The sequence below is a fragment of the Candoia aspera genome, chromosome 4, assembly GCF_035149785.1.
Source record: "Candoia aspera isolate rCanAsp1 chromosome 4, rCanAsp1.hap2, whole genome shotgun sequence".
Lineage (NCBI taxonomy): Eukaryota > Metazoa > Chordata > Lepidosauria > Squamata > Boidae > Candoia > Candoia aspera.
In genome coordinates this window covers 86523709-86539118 of record NC_086156.1, presented here as the reverse complement: position 1 = coordinate 86539118, position 15410 = coordinate 86523709, and the positions used below count along the sequence as shown (strand labels likewise).

General features: G+C 42.6%; 1 protein-coding gene across 1 annotated transcript in view; it reads right to left on the bottom strand.

The window, feature by feature from the left end:
• The window catches only part of TRPM4 (transient receptor potential cation channel subfamily M member 4), a 31562-nt gene extending 29002 nt beyond the window's left edge, over positions 1-2560 (bottom strand). Inside the window, exons 1-3 of the mRNA XM_063300931.1 lie at positions 2435-2560; positions 2257-2324; positions 460-637 (exon numbers count right to left, since the gene is read on the bottom strand). Coding sequence (XP_063157001.1) covers positions 460-637; positions 2257-2324; positions 2435-2461 — 273 coding nt within the window. The 5' untranslated portion in view covers positions 2462-2560. The remainder of the gene's footprint in view (positions 1-459; positions 638-2256; positions 2325-2434) is intronic.
• Between the last annotated feature and the right edge of the window lie 12850 nt (positions 2561-15410).

The following is a 15410-nucleotide window of genomic DNA, read 5'->3' as shown; positions in this document are numbered from 1 at the left end:
CCTAGTTGTTCCCCTCGGTGGGCCACTCGGAGAGACTCTTCCGGGTGATGGTTTATAAGATGGTTGGGGCATCTGCCTGCCAAGATAGCCAATGTGGCCACTTCACAAGGCATTGCACTGAGCACCCATTCAAAGAGAGATCTATAGAGCAGCCAGCTCAATAGCTGGCCAGAAGATATGGTCAAGACAAGGGTAGATTTGTGCAGGAGGGAACAATGAGAGGAATCATGGATCTTCATCCTGCCTCAGGGTGCATGTCCTTCTGAGCTGCTCCTGGCTCTGTCCTCTAGTATCCTATCATTAGATCATCCCTGAGTACATATGCCCTCCCTCTTGTCATTGCATTCAGAGCCAGGAAAAAGTTGCTTTGTCTTTACTATAGGGCCACAATCTCTTGCCATAATCCTGACTTTGCCCTATGGAATCCATAGCTTAGCTCTTGTCCCATCGCAAGCTCACCTTGCTAGGTCTACGGCCAGTGCCTAGAAATTCCACCTCCCCATAAGCATCAGTTGGCCTCTCTGTGGTATGTTGTGCCGAGTCCCATTTGCTGACAATGGCGGCTCCAAAGGCATCTTCTATGGCTACAGATGTGTGGTTTCTGCGGGGTCTGCCACACTGACAGAGATTGGAGGCACTATGAAGCAGAGAATGACAGGGAAGGGAGAAGAAGAAGGTTGAATCTCTTAACTCTGAGGCCCAGTAGAACAACATTCTTTCCTTTATTGTTTTAGTTTAGATCGCATTTTAATGCTCAGGTTTTTTTAATGTTGCAGTTTTCTTGGCAAGATTTTGGAAGTCACCCAGCTGGCTTCATGCCTAAGGTGGGACTAGAACTCACTGTCTCCTGGTTTCTAGCCTGGTACCTTAACCACTAGAACAAACTGGCTCTCCAGTTTTCTCAGTAATTCAGTAACGCTCAGATATAGATAACTCCTAATAACAGGCAGGGGAAAAATTACTTACAAAGGAAAAGTTCTGGAACAAGTATACCAGTCAATCAATCTGTATTGAATCAGTTATTTTGCTGAATAGGGGTATTGTGTTCAACTCTTGAGTGTTGCCTGAAGACGGATATAGAGCAAACCTATGGCTCTCCAGATGTTCAACTCTAGTTCCCATCATCTCTCACCACTGGCCAAAAAGGCTGGGGCTGAGGGGAACTGGAGTCAAGAACTTGTGCAGGCTCAACAAATCCCTCATTCTTGATATAAGCAAACTGGAAGAGTTTCAGGGGAGGGCAAAGAAGAGGATCAGGCATTTGGAAACTTGAAGGACCAATGTATGTTTAACTTCAGGAAGTGTAGACTGAAGATGAACATACTCAGAAAGTGATATTTGGCATAACAACAATAATAGAAATGACAGCACACAACAGACATGTTTAGGGGGCTATGCAATGTGATAATGGGCTTTATGGGATGGGATAATTGTAGCCTTCCAAATACAAATATTTCTGAATAGCACTACAACTTCTAGCATCCTTCAGAAGTGATCATGCATTTTGAAATGTAGTTCAAGAACTTCTAGAAGAGAAGGAATGGAGTTAATGCAGCAGAACAAGGAGAGGAGAGAAATGGCGTCTTGGATGAAGAAACAAAAAAGATGCCAGGAATTGAAGTCATGGGAGAGTGGAGGTGGAGAGAAAACAGGGAGAGAGAGAACAAAATGGAGGAAATCTGTGTGGAGGGCTGGCTAGAATTATTTTATTACCAAAAGACAAGATGACATTTCTTTGCCATTCTACATACCCATTTAGAAATCAATTGGATTTAATTTGCATCTTGTTTCTGTACCAACAAGAAATCATTCTCCACTTCATCTAAATAAGGCTGATCATTTGAGGAGCACAACACAAGGATGCAGGCCACACGTAACTCTGTCTTCCAAAATAGAGGGATGGCCAGGAAAATGGTAGAGGACACTCTCTCACAATCCACTAGCCAGTTCCTGAGGCAGTGCTTCAGTTTCAAAGATGACTAAACAGAAATATTGGGCAAAGAGGAACTTACTGGAACAAAAAGTGGCATAGAGGATGCCATGAATACATTGAGCAAAATGCTCTACCCAGAGTTTAGCAGTGCTGAAATGTAAAATATGGTTAGCGTGAGTGAAGCTTAAGACTCATATGGGGATTATAGTGCAGTTTTGAGAGAAAAACTTTAAAAAGCTAAGCTGTAAATGAGCCTCAGAGGGAGCTAGAAGTGCCCACTTACCTGTAGGTAAGAGAAGAAAGAAAAATCAAGCTTCACTCACCCGGTTTCATCAGGTTGCTCAATGAAAGTTGTGCAGACTTTCTTCTTGAAATATCTGGGGATCCATGCCTGGAAAGAAATCAGCAGTTAGGAAACCTCTCAAGAAACGGTCAGCATGTTCCAGCGGTTTAGGTTACTCACAGCATAGCACAGGAAACACCTGACTGAGGAGCCAGTACCTGATCTTTCTGGTCGGAAGTGGCCATGGAGCAGGGCAATCAGGTACGTCCACAGACTGGTTGGAGCAGAAGTCCCAAGGCACTGTGCCCGTTGTCTAATCTACTGTGCATAAGTGAGAGAACAAGCAGGAAGAGCAGTTTCAAAACCCAGCCTCTTGGCAGCAGCACCGCACCCTATGCAGGAACTTGTTGAACTGGATAATCACCTCCCAGTGAGCACAGTGAAGTTCCTTAAGAGCTAGGTTTTCAAGAGTTATCTGCCTAGCAGTATTGATATTATTGGTGTGTCTGTGTGTTTATGGGGGGTGGTGTACTGAGGTGTTCACAATGAAGTCCACCATAGAGTCCTCTCAGTATTATCCAAATCACGCCTTCGCTCTGCGATCTGATACTGTCTTCAGTATACACATTTATATGTGAGTCACCCAAAGGCAAATTTTAATCAGCATCTTTCTGTATGGGCAAGAGTGAGGCTACAGATGTGTCTGAAAGTCATCTTGAAGTGTTTTTCTTTCCTGGCATTAAAAAAAAATCAAATCCTGTAATTTGCTTTAATTGGACATGAAGTGTTGAGCTATTAATGGGTGGAAAACTGAGGTGACTTGGTTAACGCTGGGGTTTTTCTCTCTTTCTTAAGTCATTTCTAATTCCTCTGAGGTTGGAGGGGATTTGGAGCATATAACATTGTTATTGCAAATGGGAAAAGAGGGTAGTAAAAGCTTTATAGCAAGGGTTGGGCTTTATTTATTTATTTAATCAGCCACAATCACTCTAGGGCAGTATTTCTCAACCTTGGCGATTGTAAGATATGTGGACTTCCACTCCCAGAATTCCCCAGCCAGCATACTGGGAGTGAAGCCCACACCTTACAATTGCCAAGGTTGAGAAACATTGCTCTGGGGGTTAATTTATTAGAACTGGGTTTCTTGGCACTGACCTTTCAAGGTCTTTATTTCACTTAATATTTCTATTTACTGCTATCTTTCTCTCCTCCTCCTCCTCTTCCTCCTCCTCCCTGTCCAAGCACTGACCTTAATTGAAAATGCAGAAGCTTTTGAAGTTAGGCCAGGAAATTTGGGCGAGAAGACTAGAGTACCATTTACCACACACAGAAAAAGAAAGCAAAAGAGGTCACAACTTTGCAAAAAAGTATGCATGTACCTATTTAAATGAATATATATGCAAACAAGAAATAACTGCTATATAATTTAAGTAGACATAAAACACAAAAGGCTGTGAACAGGTGACCTGTTCACTTTGATTTTTGATAAAAAAGTTTTGATAAAAATTTTGATTTTTTTGATTAAAAAAACCCCTTTGCAATGCCAACTGGGAGGTTCCCAGTTTCTCTTCTTCAACTTCTTTAGTGTTAAACCACCAGCGTTGAAGTCGGAAGTTCTTCAAAGACAGAACACAAAAGTGACTGTCTGAAGTTGCCAAGACGATTGTCCACTGTATAGTGCGATGCACATCCACCCCAGCAACGACTGTCAGCAGCCCTATCAGGGCCAGCTGATCCCCTGCTCTCCACTGCTTTAAAAAGGATGCAGGATTGAAGAGTTATCCACAGAAGTGACATTTTAGGAGATCTATGAACTTTATGCATTTACTTTACAGAGGAAGTGTTCTCAGTAAGCTGTCCTATCCTACAAAAATGCTCGGCTATTAATTAAACTCAGGGCAAACACATAGCAAAATCTGGAGGAAAAGGTTCAGCTTTCTGTAACACAGCTTTGAGCTCTTGCTCTAAAACCTTTCCTCATCACGCCTTCAAACACTTGCTCTAAAACAGAGGTCAGGCATGTTTTTTCTGACAAGTCACAGAAAGCATGCAGAGCGTGGCTTCTGGAATTCTTTCCAATCCAGCTGTGACAGGTTGGGGAAAGGAAGACCTTAGCAGAGTAATTCCCACCCAACTTACTCATGTTTGGAAGATTCCAGGACTACAGATAGATTTAAATATGAGGAAAAGGAAGTAGATATTATTGCACACAAAATCCTCACTCTTTGTCCATCAAGAGAGAGCCAGAGATCTGCCAGACGGAACTGCATTGGCACAGCCCTCAACTCAGGAGGCTGTTGGCTGAGGCCCAACGCCCCATGCACTGGACTAGGAGGTCTTTATAGATTAAACATACTAGGCCACCCAACATCATTCTTCTCTCTTATGATCCCTACATCTGTCAGACCCATGAAGATTCTGTGGGGCCCATTCATTTGCTGGGCCAGAGATTTTTGAATAGCCCACTTGCAGTCACCCCAGAGCCATTTTCCACTCCCAATTATGAAATTTAGATTGATTACCAATCAAGACTGACTAGCTGGTTTTTAGGTGACAATGTCTTACCGAAAACCTCCTGTGCTATACCAGCAGTGGCCATATGTTTGAAGGGGTCATCTGGGAGGTATGGACTGAATACACACCGCTCTGCATCATGTGACTGGGAGGAGGGAGGGGGCTTAGAATGGAGGAATTCCCAATATTCCAAGCAGCTGTCCAACAGGGATTGGGAGTGGGGTGATTTTTCTTTTTTTCTGTTGCCCAGACATGACAGTGTGGTGCAGCGGTTAAAGTGCTGGACTATGACTGGGCAGAGAGAACCAGGTTCTAGTCTTCCCTTAGCCATGGAAGCTTCTTGGGTGACTTTAGGCCAGCCTGCCTCTCTCTCAGCCCCAATTATTCATCTGGGTTATTGTTATGGGGGAAAATAGGAAAATAACATTTAAATCATTTTGAACTCCTGGAAGAAAGGTAAAGGTAAAGGTAAAGGTTTCCCTTGACGTAAAGTCCAGTCGTGTCCGACTCTAGGGGGCGGTGCTCATCTCCGTTTCAAAGCCTTGGAGCCGGCGTTGTCCATAGGACCCTTCCGGGTCATGTGGCCAGCATGACTCACGGAACGCCGTTACCTTCCCGCCGAAGCGGTACCAATTAATCTACTCACATTTGCATGTTTTCGAACTGCTTGGTGTGCAGGAGCTGGGACGAGCAACGGGAGCTCGCCCCGCCGCGCGGTTTCGAACCGCCGACCTTCCGATCGACAGCTCAGCGGTTGTATGTATCTGTAGTGTTCAAACAATGGGCTGTTTACCCAGCTATAGTTTAAAAAAAACACAGCCACATGATACATATTTGATGTATTGTGTAGTTTGGCCCTCGGACCATAACTGTTGCAGCCAGCCCAAGAAATCTAATACTGAGTCTACACATGCAGCAGAATGAGGTGAAAGAGAGTTTCATATTGCAGGGGAAGAATCATAGTTTTAAATGCTCTCCTATGTTACAAGTTTTAAGAAAAATAGGGGAACTAGGTTTTAATAAAGTATTCTTTATATGCTATTTTTCTACCTGCAGGGAGCTTTATTTCCCCATAGAAATTCAATTAAAAATGAGTAACTGCAATTCTAATGGTGTGCATTGAAATTTAGCACTTAAGGTTATTTTATTTATTTATTTTCTGTCCCGCCTTTATTATTTTTATAAATAACTCAAGGTGGTGAACATAACTAATACCCCTTCTTCCTCCTCTTTTCCCCACAACAACCACCCTGTGAGGTGGTTTGGGCTGAGAGAGAGTGTCTGGCCCAAGGTCACCCAGCCGACTTGCATGCCTCAGGTGGGACTAGAACTCACAGTCTCCTGGTTTCTAGCCCGTTGCCTTAACCACTAGACCAAACTGGCTCTTATTGCATGGATTGGCAGCTTTGCGTGCATATGGGGTGGGGAAGGTTGCCAAATATCATGGACAATACAGATGGACATGTCAATTTCATTTTATCTCCATTTGTTATTTTTGTGAATCTGCCAAGTTAGTTTTTTTCTCAATTTCTATTTTTCTGAAATTGGCAATCTTGCTTCTCTGAAACTGAGATTTTTTTTAAAAAAATCACACTGAAAACTATATTTTGGTGTATGGTTTTCCAAATATAGGCATTTTTTGACAAAAAATAGAGTGCTTAAACAGTTTTCTTAATATATTTAAAATTTTTTATGACTATGTATTTTTGTATAAACTTTTGCCTACTATATCTTATCTTAATGGCAAAGTGAATTGCAAAATTCAGAAAAGTGGGAGTTTTAAATGATAATTAGGTTCTGTCTCATGTATTGGTTAAAAATACTAAATCACCTAGGTGTGCATTTAAATACTGTATAAGCCGAATAATTTTCCTTTCTACCATCTCTAATGGATAAATCTGTGTCTTGAACAGGGCAAGGATTTTTCAAGGAGAAGGGAAGATCCCCCCCACTTGTTTTAGGTGTGTTAAGATTATTTTAAAAGTTATACAACAACTTATGTGTCAAAAATGGCAAGACATTATATTACTATTTATTAGCAATTATGCTTCCAAAATACAGTGGCATTGTTGGAAAAAGCTCCAGAGGCCTGAGTGAATCAGCTACATGTATTTTAGTAAAGAATCAAATAAATATGCATATAGTTAAAGGTTGTTTTATTTGTTTGTTTGTTTGTTTGTTTGTTTAGTGAATGGCATACAATGCCAGGGAGTCTACAATGTTTTTACACACGGTAGATGTTCTGGCACCGACAGTTGCTAGTTCTTTGTTGCACCGGTACACTGCAAGAGGGTGAGCCAACTTCGCACCAGCTGGTCAGCAGCATTCCCAGGGAAGTTGGCTCATCCGGGGCTTTTTCTCCACCGATCCTCTGCCAATCGTGTCCAGGCAGTTAAAGGTAATCCTCGCTTAACAACCACAATGGGGACCAGCAACTCCATCACTAAGTTACACGGTCATTAAGTGAGACATCACGTGACCGCGACTTGCGATTTTATTGCTGGCTTATTCATTGACTCTGCTTGTTGGAAGCCAGTGGTGAAGCATACAAATGGGGATCACATGACCGTGGGACGCAGCAACAGTTGTAAATGCCCTTCAGTTGTGAAGCGCTTGAATCTCAATGACGTGACTGCAGAGACATTGCAATGGTCATGTGTGCAAGGTGCAACTTTAACAGTCTTAAAGTTACTTTTTCAGTGCCATTGTAACTTTGAACAGTCACTAAAAGGGCAGTTGTTAAGTGAGAACTACCTGTATATGTATGTGAATTTATAATTAGGAGACTACCCAAATGTGGGCTGTAAGACACCAGTGTCCACTAGATGGCAGCAAAGAGTTATAGAAAATTCCAATTCTTTGTTGCCCTCTGGTAATTGTCCTGACTTTACAGTCCATGCAGGATAACATTTAGGCAACTTTTTGCTACCCAGATGCTATGGTGACTCATGCCTTTATCATCTAGTGCAATGTTTTTCAAACTTTTGGCAGCTTTATGATGTGTGGACTTCAACTCCCAGAATTGCTGGCTGGGGAATTCTGGGAGTTGAAGTCCACACATCTTAAAGTTGCCAAGGTTGAAAAACACCGATCAAGTGCTTGGACCACTGCACTTCACTCTGCATGGGGCTGACCTCATAGATGACTCAGATGCTTCAGCTGTCCATACAACAGAATAACACCTATATTCTGGGAGCTGTGTTGGTTGCCAGTGGGTTTCTGGGTCCAGTTCAAGGTGTTGGTCATTTCCATAAAACCCTTTTCATGCTCCAGATAGAATCTGTCTGTTAAGTTTTGGCTGAGAAGGCATACTATGGAACATCCCCACCCCAGCAAGTTCTGGGTGAGGGCCCAGAAGCAAACCACCTCACTCTGGAAAAGCTTGCCCCATTTCCGTTAATATTCATGGAAACTGTCAAGATGATTCTCTTCTGTAGAGCACAGGGCAGAGGGTACCACTGAACTAGCATGAGAATCGTTGATGAGCTGAAGTACAAGTGGCTATAAAAAAAATGAATGAATGAATGAACTGTTTTGAGGGAGGAGCAAGGTTATGATGCAGAAAAGGCATGGGTAAAGACAACATTTTTTGGATTTTTTTCCCACTAAGTTTTGTACTTGCCTGTTTTTAACATTATTTTAGGACTCCCTTGGGCTGAAGCTACAGTATTTACCAGTTTCCTGCCTCAGAGTATTAGGAAACAGAGCTTCTGATTTTTTTTACCATTACCATTTTTTATCATTTACCAAAGATTGGGAGAAAGTTTTGAGGGCTGCAAAACAGAAATTTACAGGCTGTTTGATGCTTCTAAAATGACACTTGCCACATTCTTCTTCTAAAACTATTTATAAACATCGGTCTGATAAATCAGGTGCATATTTTTCTTTTCTTTTTTTCACCAAGCGTAATGGATTAATACTTCTTTAAATGTGGCAGCACTGAAAGTTATGTTATGTTGCCAGTTTAGCAGAGTGCTATTCTGGTTACCAGAGAACATATTTCTCTTGTGAAGCTACCAAGGGAAGTTATGACTAGACAATCACTGTGCTTCATTCTTGAAATTGTATGACCAGGACAGGCTACAGTGATAGGCATGATCATCTTCCATTCATAACCTCCCCCATTTTCTCAATAATTATTCCATTGTATTTCTTATTACTGTTAAACAGGGAAAACTGGAATAGCTCCTCAGTGTACCGGCAAGAGTGGGCAAAATTTGCCTTGAAGCATGAGGTTTTGTTTTATTCCAGGCAGGCAGTGTGGGTCCACCTTTAAGTCATGGGAGTCATTAACACTAATGAAAAAAAAAACATTTCATTCTATTGTCAAGAATACCTGGAGCTCCTTAGAAAAGTAATGCCTAACTCTCTAAAAGAGGACTTTCAGCACAGTTCATGTCTGAATATGTTTGTTTGTCTGTACATGTCTAGTCAGAAGACAATCCAGTTGGTCTTGATGGGATCAACTCCAAAATAAGCATGAATGGGCGTACAGCCTTCACTTAGCCACTAACATTTCATTTATGCTTGTGTCACTTGATTTCTACAACTTCAGTTGTGGTGACTCTATAGGAAATGCTTATGATTTGAGAAGATCTATTTTTGTTGTTTATTTGTCTAGTTGCTTCTGACTCTTCGTGACTTCATGGATCAGCCCACGCCAGAGCTTCCTGTCAGTCGTCACCACCACGAGCTCCCCCAAGGTCAAGTCCATCACCTCTAGAATATCATCCATCCATCTTGCCTTTCATCGGCCCCCCTTTTGCCTTCCACTTTCCCCAGCATCAGCATCCTCTCCAGGGTATCCTGTCTTCAAAGCAATATTTCCAATGCACAGCCATTGCATGCCACAGCTATCTGCTACTGCAGGTTACTTCAAGCAGCTCCTATCTGCTGTTGCAAATTGTCATTTGAAGAAGCATTTTCCAAGGAAAGAAGGCACAACCACAGTTCCTGAAACCCTTTAGGGTAGGATTTGCAGCCACATTGTAACCTTTAATGTGCCAAAAGGGAGAAATGATTAAATACATGGTGTAACGGTATGTGGGAATGACCTTGGGAGATAGGAGGGAGAGCCGCAGACTGGACAACCAGCATGTAAAAGATGTCTCAGCCCACAGAAGGAGGGAAGGCATAGGAAGGGTTTCAGAAGGGACCCTCCCTAGTTATCTGGAGAGTAAAAGGAAAGGAGGGGAGAAATACTTTCAGTCTTGCAAGGTTCTGTTAATAAAACCTTGCAATAAAGATACCACTAGTACTCCTGGTTGTGCTTCTTGTCTGGACTACCTCGCAGGGCTAACACATGGGGAGTGATCACATTAACAAAATCAACTTTAGTTTTTGTCCAGGTCTGGTTTTTGGCACAGTTTCCAATGTACAACCTAAAGGCCAAACATATCCCAGGCCACTAAAAATCCTATTCTTAGGATTTTCCTCTTTTTGTACCATCACTGGGCAGCTCAGTTATTTTCATTCTTGTACTTAATGATCTTCCAGCAGGCCCACTTTGAAAGGCTGTATATTATTTGTTATGGAAAAGAATAATAAATTTTAAAGTAAAAAGAATAAAATCAGCCTCTATAACTGGCCATTTTCCATACCTTCTGGGAAGGCCATATTCAAGAACTTGGAGAAACTAGTTGCTTCAGGAATGTTTCCATTTCGATCAAGAACATATACATGAACTAAAAGTTTCATCCTTTCCTGTCTCTCATTCATACCTTAGTTCAGGAGTTCTCACAACCTTAACCCCAAAGCTCCTGCTTTGCATGTGATGAGCAGAGATGCCAAGAACTCAGATAATTGGCATGGAATCTACCAGTTGTAGCTAGAATTGTTCAGAATCAAAGGTCCTTAGATTATTTGCAGAGTGGGATCTGCTTGGCAGCTAGTGCATCCCTTTTTGTGCCTTCAAGGCGACCTTAAATTTCAGGTCCTGACAGGATATTGAATTCCAACCTGAGCAGCTGCTTATTGGGAGGGCCTGGTCTAAGTTCCCAAAGAGTAAGAAATTCCTATTTTTAGTAGAGTAGCAATTAAGAGAGGGTCTCACAAGGTGTCAGTGAAGTAGGATTCTCTGAGGAAGAGACAAGCATAGAAAGGCAAATTCAGTAGCTAGCAGAAACTTGTTGAAGAGCAAAAGGAAAGGAGAAGCAGAACCTTTCGCAAACAGTCTTCCCTAATCTGGGTGTCTTCTATATGTCTTGGGACCCCAACTTTAAGGACTTGTTAGCTAAGTATTGCAGGACGAGTGTTCCCAAGACATCTGAAGGGTAGCAGGTTATGGAAAGGGGCAAACGTGTTCATCAGGACCTGTTGTGAGAGGTTTGTGACTGTGCTTTGTGATGATGTTTGGGTGTAGCATCCACACATGAGTAGTTTATCTCCATAAGCCTTAGAGAGGTTAGATGTGAATTTCTCCTAGAGTCTGGTGGTGTTCAACAGCCTGATTGGCTAGACTGTGACCTGTCATGGGCCCTTCTTGCACTGCCCTCTGGAGAACAGAACACCAGGAATCAGTAGGAGTACGGTAGGGCGGCACAGGTATTTATAGATCTCAGCCAGCACTTTGGATTCGGTTTCAGCTCCCAGGACCCATCAGCACATTCCTGAGGCTGCTGGGAATGTGAGAGCTCCTCCAGATCACTCTCTCTCTCTCTCTCTTTAAATACTCGGGACCATCACTTTAGCTTCTGACCACATAATTCCCTTCAACCACCCTCCAAAGCTCTTTATGCCGTACCCCAGTCTTTTCCTGATCCATCCACTTTGCTCTTTTGATACTGCTCACAAAACCTGGAGGTTGTGCCTTTCAGTCTGCCCAGCCTTGCACCGCATCCAACATCAGAAAACCGAAGAAGGAGATGCTGATAATGTGTCTATGTTTGTTTGTTTGTTTATTTTCTATCCCGCCTTTATTATTTTTATAAATAACTCAAGGTGGCGAACATACCTAATACTCCTTCCTCCTCCTCTTTTCCCCACAACAGCAACCCTGTGAGGTGAGTTGGGCTGAGAAAACGTGACTGGCCCAAGGTCACCCAGCCAGCTTTCATGGCTAAGGTGGGACTAGAACTCACAGTCTCCTGGTTTATAGCCCGTTGCCTTAACTGCTAGACCAAACTGTTGCTTTATTGCAGTCCAAGCATAAGTAAAATGGCCATGTTACAGCAAATAAATACACATACACACAACAGCAGTTACAACAAGCAAATTGTTATTTCTATCCTTCTTTCACCTTCTTCAGCCCAATTTCTAGTCTGTCTGGTTTAGTAAAATCCAGCTATCAGCTCTAAACCCACAAAGTCTTTCTCTCCTTTCAAGGACAGACCCCTTGGTCTAATTCCCAGACAATAAAAGAAACCAAGATTCTGCTAGATTATACACTCCTCAGTCTGAGATCCTCCTAGGAGCTGTAGCTCATATTTCTCACTGCACTAAAACTTGCTGGCTTCTACTTTGAGGGACTAAGGGGCAGTTGCTCTGAGCAGCTAATAATAGCATGGCAGTATGGCAAAGAGTTTAGTTCCCTAATGCTGCTTCTCCACCCGTTCCAACCCAGTCCTGTCATATAAGGGCATGGCAGGAAGCCCATGGCTTGATTTTCTCATCTATCCTGGAGGCTGGGTCAGGCCACCATTGGCTGGGGGCTGAAGGGCTAATCTAGGCCAGCTGCAAACATCACTCACATAAGCCCTAACTGGAAATTGTATTCTAGCCCTGAGTTCTCCTTGTGTGCTGTCTGCCTTTCCTGATTGCCTGTCTCCGGGACCTCCACTGAGAATTCTGGGTGCAAGCAGCAGGGCTTTCACCCTGCCTGAATTACCATGGCTTCCTGGAAAGTTTGTATGCTTGGCCTTCTTCTGGTCCTGCTCTGTTCATTCCAGCTTCCTAGAACACAGGGACAGCAACACCATCACCATAGTGATGTAGAATACCATGGAAATGAACAGCATCATCCCAAAGAGCACCACCATGATGGGCACCATGATCAACATACCAAAGTTGATGGTGGTGGTGATGATGATGATGGCCATGCTCACCACCATGCTGCTCACTATAACAATGCTGGACATTACCAAGGAAGCCATCATTCTCAACATGATGATGATGATGATGAAGAGGAACACCATCATCCTCATAGTGCAGATCATCACATTGACCATCACCACCATGATGATAGTAATGATGATAATGATGATAGCCATGGCGAGCATCATCATGATAAACAACATGGGAATCATCACCATGATGATGATGACCATTATCATCAGGGACATCATGCTGACCACCATCACCACAGTTACAACTATGACAAAGAGGAGCATCATCATGGAGACCATCAGCATCATGAAGATGATGATGAAGATGATGCTGAACACCCCCACCACTACCATCATCAAAGGCATGATGATGATGACGATGAAGAAGAAGAAGATGATGATGATGATCAGCCACATTATGATCATCACAGCCACCACCAGCACCAAAAAGATGATGACAATGATGACAGTAATGATGATAAATACCACCAACACCATCATAGACATCATGGAGATCAGCACCATGATGATCACGACAGTGATGATGATGATGAAGATAATGAAGAAGATGATCATCATCATCACCGCCATCACCAGAAGGATGCTGCTGTTGAAGATGATGAGGAAAATGATGATGGTGATGAGCATCACCATCACCATCAAGAAGAAGGAGAAGGAGAAGGAGAAGGAGAAGGAGAAAGCAATGGTAGTGATGAAGATGATGAAGATGTAGATGAAGATGAAGATGAAGATGAAGATAAGATTCACAGGCACCATCACCGCATTGTCCGTCATCACCATAGGAAACATGGTGATAAGGAAGAGGAGTCTGATGAAGTACCTTCTAAGGAGAAGGATGAGCATAAGCGTGAACGACCCAGACAAAAGCACCACAAACATGAAGGCCATGAAAAAGCCAAGAAGCACCATAGAGAGGAAGAAGGTGAGAAAAATTTGCTGAATATTATGGGGAGGTATATTGATGGATGTAAGGTTTTTGTTAGGGAAATCTTGTCCCACCTGCTCTCAAGCCATCATAGACAAAGGGATATGAGGGCTACATCTGAAGGACAGCAGGTTGGGGAAAACTGTGTTGGGAAAAGCAGATATGATGGGGAAAGCCAGCAATGCAAGCTTCCAGCCTCCATCATACCCTGCTTTAACGTCTGAGAGAATCTGAAAATTATGCCCCTGCTGACCTATCTGTTTCCCACTTAAACAATCCAATCTCCAAGATCCTATTCCAGCTTTCCCACACCTGATAGCCTCAGATGTATAGGACTACAGCTTCCACAACTCATAGGTCATGCTCTTTGTGAATAATGGGAACTAGATCTACTCTGGTGAGGTGAGGGAAAACAACCTCATGCTTTTACTCTTGGCTCTCAGCCTCTTACCAAATCAAATGAACTTTATACCTTCTTTGGCAAACTCGAAAGTCCAGCTATCTCCTGTTCAGCCCCTACCCTGTAGGCCCCATTTCCCGCTTTGTTTATAGTCCCCCTCTAGACCTATCCCACCAAGAAAACCAGAGAACAACCATGATGGAGCTGTCTGTGTGTCTCTCTTTTCATTTGAAGAAGAGGATGAGGAGGAAGAGGAAGAGGAAGAGGAAGATGAGGAAGGTGAAGACAATGAATATGAAGCAGGTTCTGTTTGCCACTACTGTGCCTTCTGCAAGGTAATGAAAGAAAACCTTTGCAAGTGACTTTGATTGACAGGTTATTATTCCCAGTTAGGAACTCACGTACAGGTTGCTGACCTACAGCAGCCCCACTGATATGGCCAATGGTGAGGGTTGGTGGAAGTTATCATTCAGAAATTTCTGGATGAACACTGGTTCCTTATTCCCGTTCTAATCCCAAAGTGGGATGCCTCTTCATTCCTCCTAGAAGTAGATATAGTTTCCTTCTTAACCCCTTGTAATAAGTTATTTTGCTAAATGATTTGGGAATGTTACATAATATGTCCTTCACAATCTTCCTTCAATTTGGATGTTTGCAGCAGAAATGGGAACTCTGCCTTTGTGCCTCTATCTTTCCACTAATGCATTTGGGGCATTTGGGGCTTTACTATGGCATGGATTCTCCCCCTTTTCCTCTCCTTATTTCTGGTTCTGTCTTTGCTGAAAGCCTATTTTACTTACTTCTTATCAGCAAAGCTAGTCTGCTGCTGATCTAGACATTTTGGTTCAGAGACGGCAATTTGGTGTGTGTGTGGGGGGGGCGTATCTGTGAGATCAAGTCACAGAGGAATGTGAAACGTGGAGTTTGGCTGTAAGGCCTTCCCTTGCTATAAGCACTCTGTTTCTGCTTATATAGTGTGCATATATGACATAGATGAGCATAGAATCCTCTCTGAACAATAATACAATAATGTTATATGTCTGTGTACGTGTATGTGTGTACACACCCACATATATACCCTTAAAATTTTCTCATAATTCATCCTGCCATAGATTTATTGTCCATATTTCCCAAGGTTGGTGAACTGTTGCAATGCCAGCAAATTAACTTGTTTATTTTCTACCTCTTAACTCCAGATTTATTCTAGGAAGTTACTGAAAATCTACGGAATATTTTTATTGGAACTGATGCTATTTAAAAGTGTAATAAATAGCCCAGAAAATAACAGCAAA